The sequence below is a fragment of the Tamandua tetradactyla genome, chromosome 7, assembly GCF_023851605.1.
Source record: "Tamandua tetradactyla isolate mTamTet1 chromosome 7, mTamTet1.pri, whole genome shotgun sequence".
In the NCBI taxonomy this organism is placed as follows: Eukaryota; Metazoa; Chordata; class Mammalia; order Pilosa; family Myrmecophagidae; genus Tamandua; species Tamandua tetradactyla.
Window position 1 is genome coordinate 14,335,314 of NC_135333.1, and position 21,996 is coordinate 14,357,309.

At 36.8% G+C, this 21,996-nt stretch overlaps 1 protein-coding gene across 8 annotated transcripts in view; it reads right to left on the reverse strand.

Annotated features, from left to right (window-relative positions):
- Nucleotides 1–709: 709 nt before the first annotated feature.
- The window catches only part of CEP170 (centrosomal protein 170), a 187,161-nt gene continuing 165,874 nt past the window's right edge, over nucleotides 710–21,996 (reverse strand). For all 8 annotated transcript variants that reach the window (XM_077168469.1, XM_077168468.1, XM_077168472.1 and 5 more), the window contains 3 exons: nucleotides 8,304–8,397; nucleotides 4,462–4,513; nucleotides 710–2,997 (listed from right to left, as the gene is read on the reverse strand). In XM_077168469.1, the coding sequence (XP_077024584.1) occupies nucleotides 2,708–2,997; nucleotides 4,462–4,513; nucleotides 8,304–8,397 (436 nt within the window). In that variant the 3' untranslated portion in view covers nucleotides 710–2,707. The remainder of the gene's footprint in view (nucleotides 2,998–4,461; nucleotides 4,514–8,303; nucleotides 8,398–21,996) is intronic.

Sequence of the window (21,996 nt, forward strand, 5' to 3'; positions counted from 1 at the left end):
AGAAGGGGAAAAAAATGTACTTATGTAAAGGTGAGAAGGGAAGAGAGAATGCAAGTATTTGGCATAGCTCAAATAAGGTAAGGAAGCATTATGAAGACATTGGTGGGGCCCTGAAGAATGGATGGGATGTGATAAGGAAGGATGCGGAGAAAGAGGCAGATGTACAGGGGAATGAATAAGCTAAAGAATGTCAAGAAATTTGTTAATGACGGCAGAGAGTTTGTATTAGATATACATAAGAATGGGCAGGTTATGGAAAGCCTCAAAAGTTTAAGCTGAGAAGTTAAAAAAGTTGAATAGTAATAGGGAAATATTCAAGATTCTTGAGCATGAATAAGATGAAAGAAAATAAGTTCAAATGACTCAAATTTAAGACGTCCAAGATATTTTTGTTCCTGAAATATAAAACTGTCACATAAAGCTTTCTGATGACCCAAGGCTAGCTAAACTTAAAGGCCTTGTATGTACACATTACATTATAGCATTAAGCTAAGAGAATTATATTTACTATAATTTGCTAAGAGAATATTTTCTTCTTTAAATAGTCAAAATAATATAAGGTTTAACAATGACCACATATTGATTAGAACTGAAGGAGTGATTCTATTTTTTTGTAATCCTCAGAAAATGTCTTAAAACAGCTATTTGGGAAATTGATGGCATATTAATACTCTGGGTGGTAGAAGAAATAAAATATTCAATTGCTGTATAAAGTTCCAGAAACACTTTATTAAAAATGGAATTGTATATGCATAACAAAATAACATAAGTAATAAATGTAACAAAAATAAATAAAGAGAATAATGTATTCATACAAAATAAAAATAACATAGTAAAAGGCCAAATGTTTATCACTGAACATAACTGTGTAAACACAAACAATAATATAAAGTAGATTCTAACATTTTTCTAAAGAACTCTTTACCTTCTACTTCCATGTGGATATAATCAGTACCCAAACATTACAAAAAAGAGGGAACTATGGGTGATTATTCAACATATTCTTCAAATGACTTTACCCTGTTTTAATGTTTTCTTCATTCCTTCAAAGCATTTACATCTTTTTATTCATGCTCTTTGAAACTTTTTTGAGTCTTCCTTTATTAGACAGAACGGGGAATTTAGCTTTGCAAAAAGAATAATTCATTTAACTTTTTTTTTTTTAGTTTAAAGAAAAATATGGGTTCCATTATACAACAGACTTTTGTTTTTTTATCTCTACAAAAAGTCTTTTTGCATCTAGTCCAGCAGTATAGGCTTTTAAAAATGCCTAAAGTTTTGAAATGAACAGAATCAGTTTATTTCTTAAAACAATGTAGCACAGGATTATTGCTGAAATATTAAAGACCATTTCACAAAAGTTGAAATCCTAACCTTTGTAGATCAAGGGAAAAATAGAAGTCTTCTGATAATATTTAAATGAATTAAGACTGACCCAAATTACAGTGTTCTGGAAACAAAGATAATTATTTTCTTTTAAAACTTATCCAAATGTCAACTATACTGGAAAGAAAAAAAAATTATAGAAGATATTTTTCATAGGCTTCCTATTTAGTAGCATAGGCCCAAAGCCTTTATTGATGTCATCTTCCAGAGTCCTTATAAATATGTAAGACTGAGACAGGAATTACTACTGGGTCCTACAAGGAAACACATAGAAACAATTTATTGCTTGGGAGTGAAACTATCAACTAATCTTATGACTACTGTTCTTCAAGTCTTCTAATGAAGAAAATTTAAACCTCATGATCACTTCAAGGGAAATTTTTTCAACTGACACATATAAACTTGGTAACACAGGACCAATATACTTGTTCTTAGTTTTAAATTACCCTCCACCTAAACTATCTGTCTAGTTTAATCTTTCTAGTTTATCATTTGACCTAAAATGAGAAATAAAATCTTATTTCCATTAAAAAAACAAGCAAACAAAAAAAGTGCCAAATTGATCTTTAAGAAAGTGGAGAAAACACTGTGGGTTAAAACAAATACAGAATTATCACTCTGCTATGTACAAAAAAGACAATTAGTCCTTATTGTTATATAGATATGTCCACCTACCACTCCCAGCAAATCTTAGTGCAAACATAATAGTTAATCTTCGTAAACCCCAGGACAATTTACGTAGCAATAAAGTTATATAAATCACACATATGTTGGAAAACTTCAGGACACAAAAATGAAGGTTTTGAAAGGTCTGCTTTACTGTGAAGAGTTATACGTCATTGTATCCAATGGTAATGAATACTAATATAAATCCTATTATTAAGAAGGAAATGTAACTGTTTAACAAATCTGTACAGATGAAGTCCATTTCAGGGAGCAGCTTGGCACAAGAGATATGGGGTTTCAGAAATGGTGGGTATTTAGTTTGCTTGGAGGTCACAGCAAGGCTTAAAAAAAAAAAAAAGACCTATGAAGGGAAAGGATGCAATTATATAATTAAATTAGAAAACCATAAAGCCATAAAGGCAAAATGCCCACAATCTGCTTTTTCCCATATGTGCATCAAATGGTTATCTAAGTGATTTGAAAGGATTAATATGACACCATGTTATAGGTGAAAAAATAAAAAATAGAATTAAGAAGACAGGGATAACAAAATTTTAGTTGACCAAACTGTCTTGTTTTGTATAAGTCAACACTATGCTGCTTCCAATATTCCTAGTCATTCCACAGGTATCATTCTTTAATAATCAACAGAAAGTCATTCATGTGCTGTAATGTCTTCCTCTTCCCCATCAGGGTTGAATCTATTGAAATGTATACTGAAATCAGCCTCAGATTCAGCATTCTCAAATTCAGCTGAGACTGAGAGAGCAGCAGGATGAAGAACCCTAGCTTCAGGTTGGCAAAGTGTTGGTGTCTGACCCGGACTGCTGTGGTTATTCACAGGACTGGACTTCTGTTTTGGCGGAGATGGCAAGATAGTACTGGGAAATCCCATGTTGTTGAGAGCCTCCAAAGTTCCATCTGGGTCAATCATAGCATTGATTGCTGAAGAAAAAAACAACACAACAGGAGTTTGGGGAAAAAGACCTAATTCTAAACACAACTAAATTTGGATAACATTTCAACTATTGGTTCTTATGTGATTTTAAATTTGGCTAATCTTTCAAATATAGATCAGTTCTGTGGCTGATCTATATTGTAGATTGCATAGTCTCTTGGGTAGGCTTGCTTATGGGCATTTCAGAACCTGCTGGAAGACAGGGTTGAGAGATGTAGAATTCAAGATAGACCTTTTTAAAATTTGCTTTTATTATTGTGAGAGAATATTGGTTACGATCTAAATAAACACTCCTATCCTTACTTATCACTCAGTCGTTAGTTGCTAGAACATGGTTCAGAGTAGCCTGAAGACTTGTGAGGCTAGAAGAACACCAGCATTACTTAGAATGCTGCCACAGCAGTTTGTTATTTAACCTGGTGAGAGTGCTAGGACATCAGACACGTGCACAGGCATATGTATCACTGGCCATAAGGGTCCCCTCAAAGCCTAGCTACTAACAACCCATGGCAGTACCAGCAGGCCAAAGAGACCTTCTACCTCCCTGGGAGGGTCCAGCTGAAAAACCAGCTTTCAATCTAAAAGATTCCTGGGTGGATGAGGAAGCTCTCAGGTAGTGATTTTCAACTTGGCATTGGGTAGAGGAGTGAGTTGGAGAAGAAAAGAATACTACTTACGAGGTCCTTTAAAAAGTATATCCAAACTACCAGTGAAGAATCAATGTGTTAGCAAGCCACATTTGCTCATGGGGGTATATCAAAACTTTTAGGTATGTTGGGGCCAGAAAAGAGTCAAGAATCACTTAGCTAGGAACCACATATTAAGCCTTTTATAATTCAATCAATAAGGACTGAATACAATTAGCAGGAGGCAGAATTTCTTTCTCTTTTCTCCTTCCTCTTCTGGTCCCTATGACCAATATGCACTCATTTCTTGTAGTTTACTCAAGGAGCTATTATTTTAATTAGAATATATGTTCATTTGAGGTTATATCATAAATATGATTAAAGCATTTTCAAATTAAATAAATACTTGTAATTGTCAATATTAAAATAAGACATTAATAAAATGTATGTATTTTTACAAGTAGAAACAGCAGGCTGGACAAAAGCATTTTCAGTGTCATACATACACTTTAAAACATTATTTTATATATATAAAATATATATTATATAGTACATAATATATAAAACACTGTGAATTATTTTATAACATCTAGTCTATTGACAAATCTAAGCACTAAAGCATGCCCAAAATTTAACTAAACTACTTAATTCTTTACACTGGATTTAAAACTTTGTTTTTATGTGTAATTGAGAAATGTAGAACTCTATTTTTATCCATAGGCGATTACATTTATTCAAACAATATCCTAATAAGATTTTAAGAAATACCACATAGAATAAATTTATCCTGTTAGCTCTTTATTCTTAATTTAGAAATAAATTTACCTTGAAGTTGCTTTTCAACTCTTTTCAGCTCCTGTAAGATAGATGAAATCTCCTGCAGGGAAGGCAATGATAAAAATTGGCTTACTTTAAAATGTTTTTAATAAGCAATGAACCTCACTTCGATTTTATTTGTGATTCTTGGTATTATCTACATGTACTACTTTACTAGTGACATTATACGAAAATAATTATATATTTATTTATATATATTATATATATTTATATATATTTCATATAATTATAAAAATTATGTAAATCCAACATAAATAGGATTTAAAGCCTAAAATCTTTAATGCTGAAAAAAATAATTTTTAAATTGAGACACTAACAGTAGATGAAAAGTTCAAGATGATTTACTATTACATGAGAAAAGATTTTTAAAAACTTATTTTGATCATCTCTGCAATAACTTTCTAACAGTCCTTAAAATTTTCTTAGGAAAAATATATAAACTACAATCTCAGGATGACTCTGAGCAACGAAAATTTGTTAAAATTCCATAAAGTAGGTAAATGGAAACAACCCATGCCTACTTATCAGAGTAAGGCTCTTATTTCAAATCTTATATTTATAATGTATACTTTTGTACAGTAACAAGCACGTATAAGAGTAAGAAACATGAAAAGTTTCTTCTTCATACCCTTATAAATTTGAAGCTATTGATTTTTTTTTGTATGCTGTCTGGCGTGGGACACATTTCATTCTTTTTCTATGTGCGTATTCCCTTATTGCAGCACCATTTGCTGAATTTTTGTTTATTTGGTTTTTCATTTGTTTGTTTGTTTGGGAAGTACATGGGCCAGGAATCGAACCTGGGTCTCCTGCATGGCAGACAAGAGATCTACCAATGAACTATCTTGCACCCCTAAAGCTATCAACATTTTAAGCACCTTTGAGTGACACTTGAAGACATAAAATTCCCAAATTTGTGCATTTATACTTTCTCTGATAAACATAAACAAAAAAATAGTCTAAAAAATAAACATGTTGGTTCCATCCCAATGAAGATGTTAGAGTAAGAAGCTTCAATGCTCTGACCAACCACAGAAGCTTTTAACAACCAACAAGAATAGCAGAAACAGCTTTCTCAAAGCTCTAGAAAACAACTAAAGGACTACAATAACAAGGTGAGCATCAAATCAAGACAAAGGCTATGTAAAAGGAGTAGGATCTCCTGGCACCTGGCTAGCTCCTTCCTCAACCTTTGCTGGCTCAATGTGGAGCCAGTCCATAGTCCCAGTGCAGATCCCTGGTTCTGGTTCTAGAGGGAGCAGAGCAACCCTGCACATACTGGGAGTAGGCACATACTGGGAGGATGTATCTCTGGCCTAATGTGTCTTGTGGTGGCCTGAGGGACTTGCTGCTCCAGAACTTGCCCAGCATATAGAAAACAGCTCATGGAACTTTCCTATAGAACACTGTGGGACAACAGTCAAGTAGCACTGTCTAAGACAAGGAATTCTTGGTGTAGGACATATAATGCAGTGGCTGGGACTGTGAAGAAACGGTTTCCTAGGGAAGAGGAAATATTCAGCCCTGTGTAAGTGGGGACATTCTTAGGGCCAAACACATACGCATGTGCAGAAAGGGCTTACCATTGCATAGATAAGCACTGAAGGAGAACACTGGTACAGGTTAATCTCAAAAGACTAGGAAAAGGATTTCTTTCTTTTCTTTTGTTAGCTGCTTGCATTTAAGGAAAGCTCTAATGTCACAATAACTGGATACAAGCTTAAGAAAATGATGCCTCAGAATCTAAATTCCAGTGATAACTCATTAAAATACTAAATGTCCAGGTTTCAACAAAGGATTACTAACCACAGAAACAAACAGGAAACAATGGCCTAGGCACAATAGGCCATTACAAACTATCAGTGAGGAGAATCAGACCTGGGTCATACCAGACATGGACTTAAAAAAAAAACAGTCCTAAGTAAGTTCAAGGAGCTATAGGAAAATATGGACAAAGTGCTAAATGAAATCAGAAAAACAACAGATGAACACAAAGAGAATATCAACTGGTAGGCAGAAATTGTGAAAAGGAACCAAACAGAACCTGAGACCATAAGAACAGAAACTTAAAATTCCCTAGTGGGGTTCAATAGCAGATCGGAGCTTGCAGGAGAATGAATCAGTGAACTTGAAGATAAGACAACTGAAATCATCCAGTCTGAGAAGCAGAAAAAGGAAAGAATGAAGAAAAGTGAACAGAGCCTGAGGAACCTGTGGGATACCATTAAGCATACCAATATATGTATTATGGGAGTCCCAGAAGAAAAAAGAATGAAAGGGACAGAGAGATTGTTCAAAGAAGTAATGGCTGAAAAATTCCAAAACTTAATGAAAGATGTGAATAAAGACACCCAAGATGTTCAACAAACTCCAAACAGGATAAACCCATACTGTTACATGTTATAATCTTTATATATAATCTTTACCCTGCCAGGTAAAGAGAGATTTCTGAAGGTCGCAAGACAGAAGTAACGTCACATTTCAAAGGAGCTGCAATTAAACAGAGTGCCAACTTCTCATCAGAAATCATATGGGAAAGACATACTTTTGCTGAAAGCCAAACACTGCTGGACCAAGAGTTTGCTATCTGGCAAAACTGCCTTTTAAAAATGAGGAAGGGAATAAGACATTCCCACATAAACAAAAGCTGAGGAACTTCATCACCATAAGACTGGACCTACAAGAAATGCTAAAGGAAATTCTGCAGGTTGGAAGGAAAGGACACTAGACAATTGACTGAGGCCACAAGAAGAAATAAAGATTTCCAATAAAGATAATAACATGGGTAAATATAAATACCAGAATCATTTATTTTTAATTTGTAACTCTACTTTTTACTTCCTACAGGATTTAAAAGGCAAATGCATAAAATGTACTGATCAACCAATGGTTTTTGGACTCATAATATATAAATATCTAATTTGTGACAAGAAACAAATAAAGGTCAGGGGACAGAGGGATATAGGTATATAGTTTATGTAAGCTATTGAAGTTAAGTTGGTATTATAAGAAATGAGATTGTTATAGATTTAGGATGTTAAACTTAAGTCCCATGGTAATCACAAACAAATATTGGGAGAATATGCAAACTCACAGAGACAGTAAGTAGTGTACCTTACTAAGGGTGGAAGGCAGGGGCAATGGGGAGTTAATGCCAAATGAGTATAGGGTTTCTGTCTGGGGTGAAAGGAAAGTTATAGTGATGGATGGTGGTGAAGTATTTGCAACATTGTGAATGTGAAAAATTCCACTGAATTATGCTTGGGAGAGGCTGGGATAGGAAGATTTATGCTGTATACATGTTTCCACAATTTTAAAAAGAAAGATAAACTAAAAAGAAAATAAGAATTAAATGCAATACATGATCCTGGATAGGATCTAAGAACGGAAGAGAAAAAGGACATCACTGGGACATAAGAAAAAACTGGAACATGTAAGCTTTATATCAATGTTAAATTTCTTGAACTAGATAACTGTTCTTAAGGTGAGTACGTGAGTAACTTTGTTCAGAGGAAATGTACATGGAAGTACAACATGCTCTGAAATGTTAAAAAAATAGATCTCTAAGATGTTAAAAAAATAAGATGGATGGATGGATAGATAGAAGGATACAACATAGGTGCTGAGATGCTAAAATTGGTAGATCTAGGTGTCTGAGGGGGTGGGGGTATGTTCGAGTTCTCTGAATGGCATTTGTATTATTTTTGCAACTATCCTGTAAGTTTGAAATTATTTCAAAATAAAAAGTTTTTTTAAAAAAAGCACATATTTCTCCCTTAAAATAAAACCCTGCTACGGAAATGTTTTAATATTCAAAAAAGTTACTGTACCATGCTTGAAGTTTTCACAATAGGGACTTCACTTTCAGCTCTTAACTTGCTTTCTATTTCATCCCAATTCCGATCTTTATCTTTAAACAAAATTCTATAAATCAAGAAATGTAAGCATTTTACTTTTCATGTAAACATCTATCACACCTTTGTTAAAGGTAACACAAAAAACAACAGAGTTTTAAGGATATACACAGGAAAAAAATCCAAATCTAACCATTGCACGAATTGAGAATTAAATAATGGGCCAATGTTACTAATAAACTCATGCATGTGAGAGATCTGTACTGAAAAAGTAAATGAATGGTTACTAATATATGTACAAACCCTTTAGTATTTATAATATTCATTATTTAAAGCCAAATATAAAACAAATGCAGATGATACAATCCCAAAATCTTATTTAAAATTTTTAATTAATAATATAACCATCACTTATGAAGGAAACACAACTTTGGTCAGAAAGAATATATGCATTATAAAGGTAAGATTAAATTAAGATGAAAATAGGTCAAATTAGGCATGGAAACTGTGTAAGTTAAGACATCTTTATACAGAAAAAATACATTGTTGATTAAGCAAAATATGAACATTATTTTAAAGACTGAAAACTCGAATACTCACTGTGCTGTAAAAAGAAAACATACCTTAATTCATGTTAGTATATTTCTAAATAGTAACCTATCAGGAGTTAAGATGTATTCTTTTGATAAAAACTACTGCCAGTAAAGATAATTACCCTTAGGTTAGAGCTACATTCAAATACCTTAACTTGTAACATAAAGATGTACCGTAAAATTTTGATTTGTCTTTCAAAATGTGACATACTTCTCTTCCCAATATTTTAAATACTACAGGCATACCTCAGAGATACTTTGGGTTCAGTTCCAGACTACTGCAAAAAAGCAATTATCATAATACAGCAAGTCTCACAAATTTTTGAATTCCCAGTACGTATATTATGTTTACACTGTATTGCATTTCTATTAAGTGAGCAATGGCATTATGACTGAAAAAGACAAGTACAAACCTCAACTTAAAAAAAATTTATTATGCTTGCCTGCCATGCCAGAGGACCCAGCTTCGATTCCTGATGCCTGCCCATGTGAAAAAAAAAAAAACAAAAAAATGTATTGCTAAAAAATGCAAATCATCATCTGACCCTTTAGCTAGCTGTAATCTTTTTGATGGTGGAGGGTCTTCCCTCAATGCTGATGGCTGCTGACTGATCAGGATGGTGGTTGCTGAAGGATGGGTAGTTGTGGCAATTTCTTAAAATAAAACAATGAAGTTTGGCACACTGATGACTCTTGCTTTCACAAAAGGTTTCTCTGTAGGATTTGATGCTGTTGCATAGCATTTTACCCACAGTAGAACTTTGGAGTCAATCTCTCAAACTCTGCTGTTGCTTCATCAACTACGTGTCATTTCAACAATATCCACAGCACCTTCACCAGGAGAAGATTCCATATCAAGAAACCACTTTCTCTCAGAAAACGTCTCAGCTCTGAAATCTCTCAGCCACTGAAACTTTGTCTCATTTCCAGGTTATCCTGGAGGTTTTTCTTATGCCTTATATAGATTCCCTTTTTAGTTGATGGTGTAGTGGAGTGGCTGGAGAGAAGTACCTGAAACTGCTGAGCTATGTTCCAGTAGCCTTGATTCTTGAAGATAATTGTATAAAGATACAACTTTTACAATATGACTGCCTGATTGTGAAAACCTTGTATTTCTTGTTCCTTTTATCCAGGGTATGGACACATGAGTCAATAAGTATGGACAAAAAAATAACAGGGGGGACAAAGGGTAAAATAAATTGGGGAGATGGAAATAATAGTGGTCAATGAGAGGGAAAGGTAAGGGGTATGATATATATGAGTTTTTTCTTTTTCCTTTTTATTTCTTTTTCTGAATGATGCAAATGTTCGAAAAAAATTATCACACTGATGAATACACAACTATGTGATGAAATAGTAAGCCACTGATTATACACTGTGGATGGACCGTATGCATGTGATTTCACAATAAAAATATTTTTTTTAAAATGGGCAGAGGCCATGACAAACTCTGGAATCTGTCCTGAAACCACTTGTTGAAGAGTGCTTTGAAAACTATTGCTTTTTTATTTCTTTGCTTTGTATAAAAGTTTTAACATACAATTTTAAAAAGTTACAAAAAAAGAAACCACTTTCTTTGCTCATCCAAAAAAAGCAACTCTTCAACCATTAAAGTTTTATCAAGAGATTGGAGCAATTCAATCTCATCTTCAGGCCTCACTTCTAATTTCAGTTATATTGCTATTTCCCCAAAAGCAGTCGCTTCCTTCACTAAAGTCGTGAACCCCTCAAAGTCATTCAAACTTCTTCCAATCTCCTGTTAATGTTGATATTTTGACCTCATCTCATGAATTACAAATGTTCTTAATAATATCTAGAATGGTGGATCCTTTCCAGAAAGTTCTCAATTTACTCTGTCCAGATCTATCAGGGGAATCACTATTATAGCAGCTATAACTTTATGAAATATATTTCTTAAATAATAAGACCTGAAAGTTGAAATGACTCCTTGATCCATGGGCTGCAGAATGTATGTTGTGTGTTAGCAGACAAGAAAACAACATTAATCTCTTTGTACATATCCATCAGAGCTCTTGGATGACCAGACGCATTGTCAATGAGCAGTAAATTCTCAAAAAACGACAAGCACCACATGCTGGGTAGGACAGGAAAAACAGAGTCTAGAGGCTTATTTTTTTTTTCCTGCAGGTAAAAAGCTCTTACCAAGTTAAGTTTTTTTAAAACACAATTTTATTGAGATATATTCACACATCATATCCAAGGTTTATAATCAATGGCTTACAGTATCAACACAATCAATTTTAGAACATTTTCTTTACTACATGTGCAATAATATTTTGAAAGGAATCTTTTTTCTGAACAGTAAGTTGCAACTGTGGGCTTAAAATACTGAGTAAAGAATCTGGACAAGCTAGATCATCTGTGATCCCACAAAGAACTGTAAATCCCCCAAGCCGCTGAGGCTGGTGCCCCTCCCCCACAGGCACAACAGCCTGGTTCACTGAGGGGAAAGGAAACAGACTTTACTAGCAGCAAAGGTTTATCTCAGCCAAGCTCCAATCGAAGAATTAATTAACAAATTTTGACTACTGAAAATAAGCCCCCACAGCTCAGATAAACCTGGAGTAAGAAATAAAACTACCAGGAGTTTTTGCCCCAGCAGAGAGGGGTAGGACTGATAGAATAAAAACAACAACAACAAAAAAAACCAAACCAGAGTTTGGTTTTTGAGTCAGACAGCACAAAATACTTGAAAAGAGCTGGACCCTCAAAAAAGGGGACACATATAGCCAGGAGATACTTAAATTCTTGATTGACAAAACCGGAGAAGCAGGGGACCTGCTTTTTTTTTTTTTTGGCTTTGTCTCTATTACTTAACAGCTCACTACATACAACTGCAAGGCTTCTCAGTCTCCAGCACTGCCCCAGGCAAGGGCGGAATTAAGCTTGTGACACAGTAACTAGTCAGGTGAAAGGAGTTAAATCACTAATGGCTGTACATTCTCCAAGAGATGGGTGGGCCCAGCTCAAGTGGAATCCTTCCCTAAAGGAACTCAGGCCCCAGGGACTGGAAAACTGAAGTGATTAATACCAACCTCCAACCTTTACTATGTCTCAACCATGCCCTGGCAGGGAGAGTCTGCTGAAGTCAAAGGCACCGCAGCATTTTACGCTGGTGGGAAGCTGCAGGTAGACAAGCACCACATGCCGGGTAGGACAGGAAAAACAGAGTCTAGAGGCTTCATAGGAAAGTCTATCAACCTGCTGGGTCTCGCCCTCAGGGAAAATTGATACAGCCCAGTCCGGTCTGAGAAAATCTGACGGGGTCCATAACATCTGAGGACAACCTCCTCACACACACAAAAAAGACTCCATATAGGCAGGGCAAGAAACAGAAAAACAAGAACTGAAAAATTGTGATCAGTTAAACAGAACCTATGCTAAAGGTCTAGAATGAGTTGAACTGAGTATAAAAAAAAAGATAGAGAATAAGCAAGAAAATCCTATGTAAAAGAGTGAAAACAACCTCCAGAATAAACTTATTAAGGAAATCAAGTAAGATGCCAGCCAAAAATAATGAGTCATAAAGTCATAAAATATTCAGGAAATTATGTTGTAAACAGATGTGCTGTCATCCAAGCTTTATGTTTCTATTTATAAACCTTAGGCAGAGTAAATCTAACATAGTTCTTAAAGGCCCTAGGATTTCTGAAAGGGTAAATAAGCCTCAGCTTCAACTTAGAGTCATCAGCTGCATGAACCCCTAAGAAGAGTGTCAGCCTGTCCTCTGAAGCTTTGAAACCTGTTGAAATCTGTTGTTCAGTGTAGCCACCTTCATCAATCATTTTAGGTAGATCTTCTGGATAACTTGCTACAGCTTCTACATTGGCACTTGCTGGTTCACCTTACACTTTTCTGGACCACTAAAACTTCCTCCGTATCACTAATAAGGCTGTTTCACTTTCTTATCATTCATGTGTTCACTGAGTAGCACTGTTAATTTCTTTCAAAAAGTTTTTCTGCACATTCACAATTCAGCTATTTATTGCAAGAGGCCAAGCATTCAGCCTATCTTGGCTTTCAATGTGCCTTCCTCACTAAACTTAATCATTGCTAGCTTCTGATTCAAAGTGAGAGATGTGTGACTCTTCCTTTCTCTTGAACACTGCTATGGTAGGGTAATTAATTAGCCTAATTTCAATATTGTTGTGTCTCAGGGAATAGAGAGACCCGAGCAGAGGGAGACAGATAGTGGAACAATGGCTGGTCAGTGGAGCAGTTAGAACACATACAACATTTATTAACTTTGTCATCTTATATGGTGTGGTATGTTTTGCCCCCAAACAATTACAATAACATCAAAGATCACAGATCACAGATTACCATAACAGATATAATAATGAAAAAGTTTGAAATATTGCGTGAATTACCAAAATGCAACACAAAAGCATGAAGTGAACCCATGCTGTTGGAAAAATGGCACCAACAGACTTGCTCAACAGATGATAGAAACAAACCTTTGACTTGTAAATACAGCAAAGTGCAATAAAGTAAGATATGCCAGTAATCAACTATTAGATTTCTTTTCAACATTTTTCATGGAGTCTGGAAATCTAGATAAATTGTCTTATGTAAACATCCAAATTGTGGAACATTAGGAAAATAAATTATCACTAATGGGAGTTGATTAATATTTAAGTAGCAAACTAAATTAACATTCTTATTAATCTTTCTTCAATGGTTAATAAGTCAGGTTCACCTTGTTGAAAAACATGAAATTCATCAACATCAAATCAAGCCTAAAATATTCGCAATTACATATAGCCATACTTTAAACAGGCAATAGTGGGTCTAGAATCTGATATAAAAATTTTCTTTTTTGCAGAGTTCAGCTTAGAGAGATTGAGGCCACATCTGAGCAACAACAAAGGACCTCCAGAAATAACTCTTAGGCATGCTTATAGGTAGTCTAAGCTTCTATGCTACCTACATAAGCTTCACAAGAGTAAGCCTCATGATCGAGGGCATGGCTTATTGATTTGGGTGTTCCTAAAGTTTGACACAATATCATGGAATTCCCTGAATTCCTAGTTCCACAGTCTTTCTCCCCTTCCTCAGAGGACTTTGCCAATAGTTTTTGATTATTAGGTTAATATACCCTAGGATGTTTTCAGGCATTACAATAATCTATACAGGATTAAAAGACCTCTTTCTCATTCTGTGCTCCCTGTGTTTCAGTTGTTCAAATGAGCTACACAGATAGGTTGAATGAGATTATGTACTACAGAAAATTTCAGTTCCAGATCAAATAAACCTTTCTTCCATTGGTCTCAAAGAGTATGTGTGGTTCTAAAATACAGACACTGTCTTCCTTACCCCTGTGTTCTGAACTACTTTAACCCCAACCTGTTTGGCTTCGCTCTTATCTCTAAATATCAGGCTATATATATAAAACAGCCTCTCAGAATCCAGAAATAATAATCAAACTTAATGTGTCTGCTCTAAAAGCTTACAATCTAGGCTCCTGTTTTCTTATAAGCAGTTTCTAAAGATGACCATACCATTGTTGTTTTTTTGTTTCTGGCTTATTTGGTTTCACCAAATGTCCCACATGTTCATTCACATCGTTGCATGCCTTACAACATTGTTCTTTTTGTAGCAGCACAGCCTTTGTTCATAAGTATACACCATCGCTCACCACTCTACTTCTCTGTCAGTGCATCCTTCAGCCACTTGCATTTATCGGGTGTCATGTAGAGGGCCCAAAGTCCACAGTCCATCAACATACTCAATTTTACACAATTTCATTGTTCCCAAGAGACTGAAAACCAATAAACACACCCTGACCAAATAGGAAATCTAAGCCTCCTCTTAACTCTTCTCCCTCACCCATTATTTACCTTTGCTGTTGTGTAGGAGTGCTGGTGATTTCCTTTTGAACATAACTCATAGCATGCAATAGCAAGTGAAATCATTGCCCTCCCTACGTGGGACATGACATCCAGGGGTGGAAGTCTCCCTGGTGACATGGTAGAGGACTTTCAGGGATGAATCCAGACCTGGCACCATGGGATCAACAATTACAGCCTGACCAAATGGGGGAAAAGAAGTGTAATTAATAAAGTATCAGTGGCAGAGAGAGTTCAAATAGAGTCGAGAGGCTACTCTGGAGGTTGCTCTTATGCAAGCTTCAGGTAGACTTTGCTGCCTATATCATAACCTGCCCACCTCCAACCAGGACCATTCCAGCTAATCCTAAAGAACACCTAGGGCAATTTATAAGATTTCACAAGGGTTCCAGGCACTAGAGTAATTTTCCAGAACTTACAACCTCCAGATGGGTGCCTGATTCAGATAAGTCCTAAAACCTAGCCCAGCCTCTCCAGAACATCAGATAGTTCCATCTTCCTACACCATATTAGTGACAGACACTTCCCATATCAAAAATTTAGAATTGCTATAGCTCAAACAACCACCATGAGAAGTATGGAAAGATCAAAGGTGATGGTGAAATTATATATAGAAGATAGGACTTAACAAATGAATACGAATGCTGAATCACTAAATTGATATCTCTTTTAGTCTCCAGTATTTTAGAGCAGATAGAAGTAAAAACCTTAAATTGTGAAATTGTAATCCACGTCAAAGTCTGAAATATGTTCTACAAGTCACCTAAGTTTCTGACTCACCTATAAATGCCCCAATGTTCAAAGCCACTAAAGGACTAAAAAGTTTAAAGTCCATTTATAAATATTATGGTACAGATTTAAGAAGTCAAACATTATTTTGACTTTATGAAATGAAACCTAATATAATATTTAAATGGTAAGGATGCAGAAAACCAGATCAAAGAAGGCGATATGCTTTCTGGGAAGCTGGCAATTGGATTAGGGCATTATATGATACGGGTGACAAATACATTCTCTGACTTGATATATATCTTATATTTAATTTATTAAGCAGTTTCACCAAATGGCAAAAGTGAACAGCAGATGTCATCAATGTGGCAAGATAAACAGATAGTGAAAATCTTTACTCGGAGATTTAGCATTAAAAAGAACAATTCTGAATTGTTCAGTAATCTGGAGAAGGATATGAACTGGAGAGAGACCCTACAAATCTCAAACTGAAGACATACAAGAATACCAGATAGGAAATTTCTATCTTGGACTGGTTGGTTGGTCCTCCTCCCCTTCACTCAGTCTTACAGTGCTGGAAGAGCAGAGAAACAGCAGCAGGGATCCCTCCCAACAGGGACATAGAATACGTATTCTTTCATGTGAGTGGAACAGACCCTTTTTGGAGACCTGGAGGCAGGGAAGTACATTTCAAGGCCCAGGTCAGTGAGAGACAGAATCGGAGAAAACATGGACAGAAGCTGTGATTCCATCCCTGTGTCCTGAAGTCCTCCCCTGATCCCTGTGAGAAACTGCGAGAGACCTGATCCCTGCCTGGGGTAAGGCCAAAGACAGGGAGAGCTGGGATGTACTCTGCCACAAATAAAGTGGGAGACAGACCCATATTGAGCTAGATTCTGGCTAGCAAAGAGGAACAGGAACCCAGCAGACAGTCTGTCCTGGTAAGTTACAAAGCAGTGCCATTTGCTAGGCAGAACAAAAACTGCAAGAGAATGGAAAGGCTTTCTCAGAGACTACCCAGAAAATTATTTCAGGCTGATTGAAGCAGGTCAAGATACTCTGCAATGGAACCCGTCCCTGTCTTGGCTAAGAAACATGGACGACCCGACTGTTAAACTAGTGTCCTAAAACAAATCCAGTTCCTGCTTGATGGTAAAAAACAGAGCACCACTAAGAGACAGCAGCCTTGTTTTTCCCACAAACAGAGACATTTCTGTGGTGTCCAGTGCCTACTCCCATTCCTGAGTAAGGTCCCTGGGAGGTAGGTGCCTCGTTTCAGGGGGAATCATGTAGGCAAAACAAATCTGATAACTAGCCAGGGACAGACAAAGAGAGAACAAATTCAATGAACAGGAAAATCCGAGGCAAAAAAGATAAAATTATCTCTAGAATAAATTAAGAAAATCAGATGCTTCAACACCAGGAAAAAATTATGACTCACACCAGGAAGAACGAAGATACGGCCCAACCAAGGGAACAAACTAACAACCTCAACTTAGATGTACGAATTGAAAGAACTAATTAATGATGTTAAGACAGGTCTTCTAAGTCAATTCAACAAGTTGAAAGAAAGTAAGGAAAAAGATATGAAGGATATAAAGAACACACAGGGTTTAACAAACTAGACAACATAAACAAAATTGACAACTTTCTAGAAAAGGATGAACAACCCAGTCTTCTTGACTGAGTCAAGAAGAAATAGAAAACGTGAAGAAACCAATCACAAGTAAAGAGATTGAATCAGTCTTCAAAAAAACTCCCCAAAAAGAAAAATCCAGGACCAGGTGACTTTGTATGTGAATTCTACCAAACATTCAAGAAAGAATTAGTACTGATTCTGCTCAAACTCTTCAAGAAAACTGAAGAGGAGGGAAGGCTAACTAACTCAGTCTATGAAGCCAACATCACCTTAATACCAAAGCCAGGCAAAGATACTATAGAAAAGAAAATTACGGACCAATCACTTTAATGAATACAGATGTAAAAATCCTCATTAAAATACTTGCAAATCAAACCCTGCAGCATATTCAAAGAATTATACACCATGACCAAATAGGATTTATCCCAGGTATGCAAGGGTAGTTCAACACAAAGAAAACCAATTAATGTAATACACCACATATCAATAAATTAAAAAGGAAAAACCACATGTCAACATGATTGATGCAGAACAGGCACTTGACAAAATTCAGCATTCTTTCTTGATGAAAACACTTCAAAAGGTAGGACTAGAAGGGAACTTCCTCAACATGATAAAGGGAATATACAAAAAATACAGCTAACCTAACATATTCAATGCAGAAAGACTGAAATTTTTGCAGGAACCAGACAAGGATGCCCAACGTCACCACTGTTATTCAACATGGTGCTGGAAGTTCTAGCCAGAGCAAGTAGGACAAGTAAAAGAAATTAAAGGCATGCAAATTGGAAAGCAAGAACTAAAACTTTCGCTATTTGCAGATGACATAATATTGTATGTAGAAATCCTGAAAAATCTACAGTAAAGCTAACAGCTAATAAATGAGTACAACAAAGTGGCAGGATGTAATCAATATGCAAAAATAAGTTGTGTTTTGTGGTAGTTAGGCTCAGGTGTCAACTTAGCTAGGTGAAGGTACTTAGTTCTGCTGCTGTGGCCATGAGCCAAAGGCATGTGAAGCTCATCTGTTGCTGATTACATCTGCAGTCCACTAGGAGGCATGCTTGCTGCAATGAATGATGCTTGATTTAATTGGCTAGAAGCTTAAATGAGAGCGCTCAAGGCACAGCCCAAGCAGATCAGCATACCTCATCCCAGCGCTTGCAGCTCAGCCCATGCCTTTGGAGATGCAGGAAGGAATTACTGAGGGAAGTTGTTGGAACCCCAAGGCCTGGAGAATAGGCCAGCAGAGATCACCCTGTGCCTTCCCGTGCAAGAAAGAACCTCAGGTGAAAGTTAGCTGCCTTTCCTCTGAAGAACTATACATTTTTAACTAAATAAATCCCCTTTTATTAAAAGCCAGTCTATCTCTGGTGTGTTGCATTCTGGCAGCTTTGGCAAACTAAACTCTATACACTAGTAATGAACAACCTGAGGAGGAAAATCAAGAAAAAAAACCCCTGTTTACAACAGCAACCAAAAGAATAAAATATTTAGAAATAAATTTAACCAAGGCTATAAAAGACCTATACAAAGAAAGTTACAAATGTTTGCGAAAAGAAATCAAAGATGAACCAAATAAATGGAAGGACATACTACATTCATCGACTGGAAGACTAAATACAGTCAAGATGCCAATCTGCCCAAATTGATTTATAGATTCAATACAATACAAATTAAAATCCCAACAACTTACTTTACAGAAATAGAAAAACCAATAACCAAATTTATTTGGAAGAGTAGGTTGCCTTGAAGAGCTGAAAATATCTTGAGAAAGAAAAATAAAGTGGGAGGTCCTGCACCACCTGACTTTAAAGCATATTACAAAGCTACAGTGGTGAAAGCAGCATAGTACTGGCATAAAGATAGGCATACTGACCAGTGGATTGAATTAAGAGTTCAGAGTTGGGCTGTCATATCTATGGCCAATTAATCTTTTTTTTTGCATGGGCAGGCACTGGGAATCGAACCCGGGTCTTGCATGGCAGGCAAGAATTCTGCCACTAAGCCACCATCACACAGCCCCCAACTGATCTTTAAAAAAGTGATCAAGTCAACTTTGGGACAAGGCAGCTTCTTCAACAAATGGTGCTTAGAGAACTAGATGTCCTTATCCAAAAAGAATGAAAGAGGATCCACATCTCACACCTTATACAAAATTTAACTGAAAATGGATCAAAGACCTAAACTTTAGAGTAAGACCATAAAAGGTTTAAAAGAAAATGTAGAGAAATATTTTAAGAATCTGTTGCTAGGTGGTAGTTTTCTAGACCTTACTCTCAAAGCATGAGCAAAGAAAAAAGAAATAGATAAGATCACTTCAAAATTGAACACATTTGTGCATCAAAGAACTTTGTCCTACATAATGGGAGACAATATTTGGAAACCATATATCCAAAAAGGGGTTAATATCCAGAATGTATAGAGTCTATAACTCAACAACCAAAAGACAAAAACCCAGTTAAAAGATGAACAAAAGACATGGAAAGATATTTTTTTTTTTGAAGAAATACAAATGGCTCAAAAACATGAAAACATGCCCAACCTCACTGGCTAGTAGGGAAATGCAAATCAAAACCACCATGAGATATTATCTCACACCTACTAGAAAGGCCATTATCAAAAAAACAGACTACAAATGCTAGAGAGGATGTGGACAAGGAGGCACACTTATTCACTGTTGGTGGGAATGTAGAATGATGCAACCGCTCTGGAAGGCAGTTTGTGGTTCCTTAGTAAGCTAAGTATAGAACTGCCATATGATCCAACAATCCTGTCACTAGGTATATAATCAGAGGAACTAAAGGGCAAGGACACAAATGGACATTTGCACACCGATGTTTATAGTGGCATTATTCATGATTGCCATGAGATGGAAATAGCTCAAATGTCCATCAATGGACAAGTGGCTAAACACACTGGTTTATACATTTGATGGAATATTACTCTGTAAAACAGAATAAAGTCATGAAGCATATAAAAACGTGGATGACCCTTGAGGACATTATGCTGAATGAAATTAGCCAGAAACAAAAAGGTAAATACTGTATGGTCTCACTAATAGGAATTAACATTAATTAGTGAACTTCCAGAGTTAAAGTTGAGAACACAGCTTATCAGAAGAAAGAAAGAGGGTAGAGAATAGGCATTTGATGCTGAAGAGTACAGAATGTTTAACAGGACTGATTGTAAAGATCCAGAAAAGGATAGCACAGTACTATCTGATGGTAACACAATATTGTAAGTACACTGAATGATGTTGAGTGTGAGTATGGTTGAGGGAGGTGGGCTAGGGGCATGTATAATACCAGAAGGAAAGATAGGGGATGAAATATGGGATGGCATAACAGCAATATCCACAGTGACAATGATGGTGATTATATGTACAAATATTCAAATGTTTTTGCATGTGGGAGAACAAATGAATGTCAACACTGTAAGGTTGTAAACAGGATGGTACATGGGAAAAATATACAATTAATGCATACTAGGGTCTATAGTTAACAGTAACATTGTAACGTGCTTTCACTGTAACAAACAATACGCCAAAGCTACATGTCAGTAAGAGGGATATACCAGGGAGGGGTATGGGAATTTTTGTGGAAAAAAAGGGAAATATCCTCATATAGACTGGCAGTGAAGGCATAATTGTGATTATACTGAGAACCACTGATTTTTTACTTAGGTTGGATTATATGATGTGTGAATAAAACTGTTTAAATGAACAGAGTGCAAAAGCTGAGGAACTGAGAAGTACAGAACTGGAGACCATCCGGCTGGTGAAAACAGCTTAACACTGATGGAGCCCTCTCAGGAGTGCACAGGCGGCGAGATGGGGAGACTGGGAGACAGGGACTAGGAAGTAAGCCAAACCGCGTTCCTCGAACGCACTACCCTCACTGGCGCAGCCTCGTGACCTGACTCATGCCACGCCCCACCCACCCGAACCCTGTCACTCGCCTCCCCTCACTGCACTCCATGTGTCCCCACTCTGCCAACCCCTCGCGTGCATACCCATCCCACACCCCCACCCCAAGTATGTGCATGCCTGCCCCAGCCCAACCCACCTCACCTGCATAAGTGCAGTCTTGACCTGGCCCTCCCAAACCCTAACTCCCTGTCCCTGCCCCCTACAGGAAATTGACAGTGCATAAAGGGTGCAAGCGCTTACCTCCATACCCAAGCTACACTCACCCCCAGCCCATACAGTCATGCAACCCCACGCTGTTCCCCCCTGAGGTTTGCACACGTGTACATCAGTTTATGGCCCTTCCAGATCTGTACATGTGCATGGTCTCCAGTCACCCCCCACAGCATTGAGAAAGCACTGACCTGAACACAGCCCAGCCACATCCGCCTCCAGCCCACACATGTGCAATGCCAACCTGTTCCCAGAGCTTCATGCATGCGCACAAAGGGTCACGTGCCCTAGACCAGCCACCACCAGGGCCCGGCCTTCCAGACCCATGTACCCACAAGCCACTTCCTTCCTGCCACTGGGCGCCCATGCTCACAGGCACCACTGTAGCATCCCCAACCTGTGCCTATATCTGTGCTGCAACTCATCACTGCACTTAATATTCTTAAATATTAAGAATTTAATATTTAAATTCTTAAAATATTTTAGAGAAATATTTCTCTAAAATATTTCTGCCCCATGCCCTGCATCCTGCTTCACCTTCATTCCACAAATACAAGCCTTTAGACTACTGAATGAAATCAATTCCAAAGTATATCAATCAAGATATTTATATGCCACTAAAATAGCAGAAGATCACTAGGCATGTTGTTCTAGTTTGCTAGCTTCCAGAATGCAATATACCAGAAATGGAATAGCC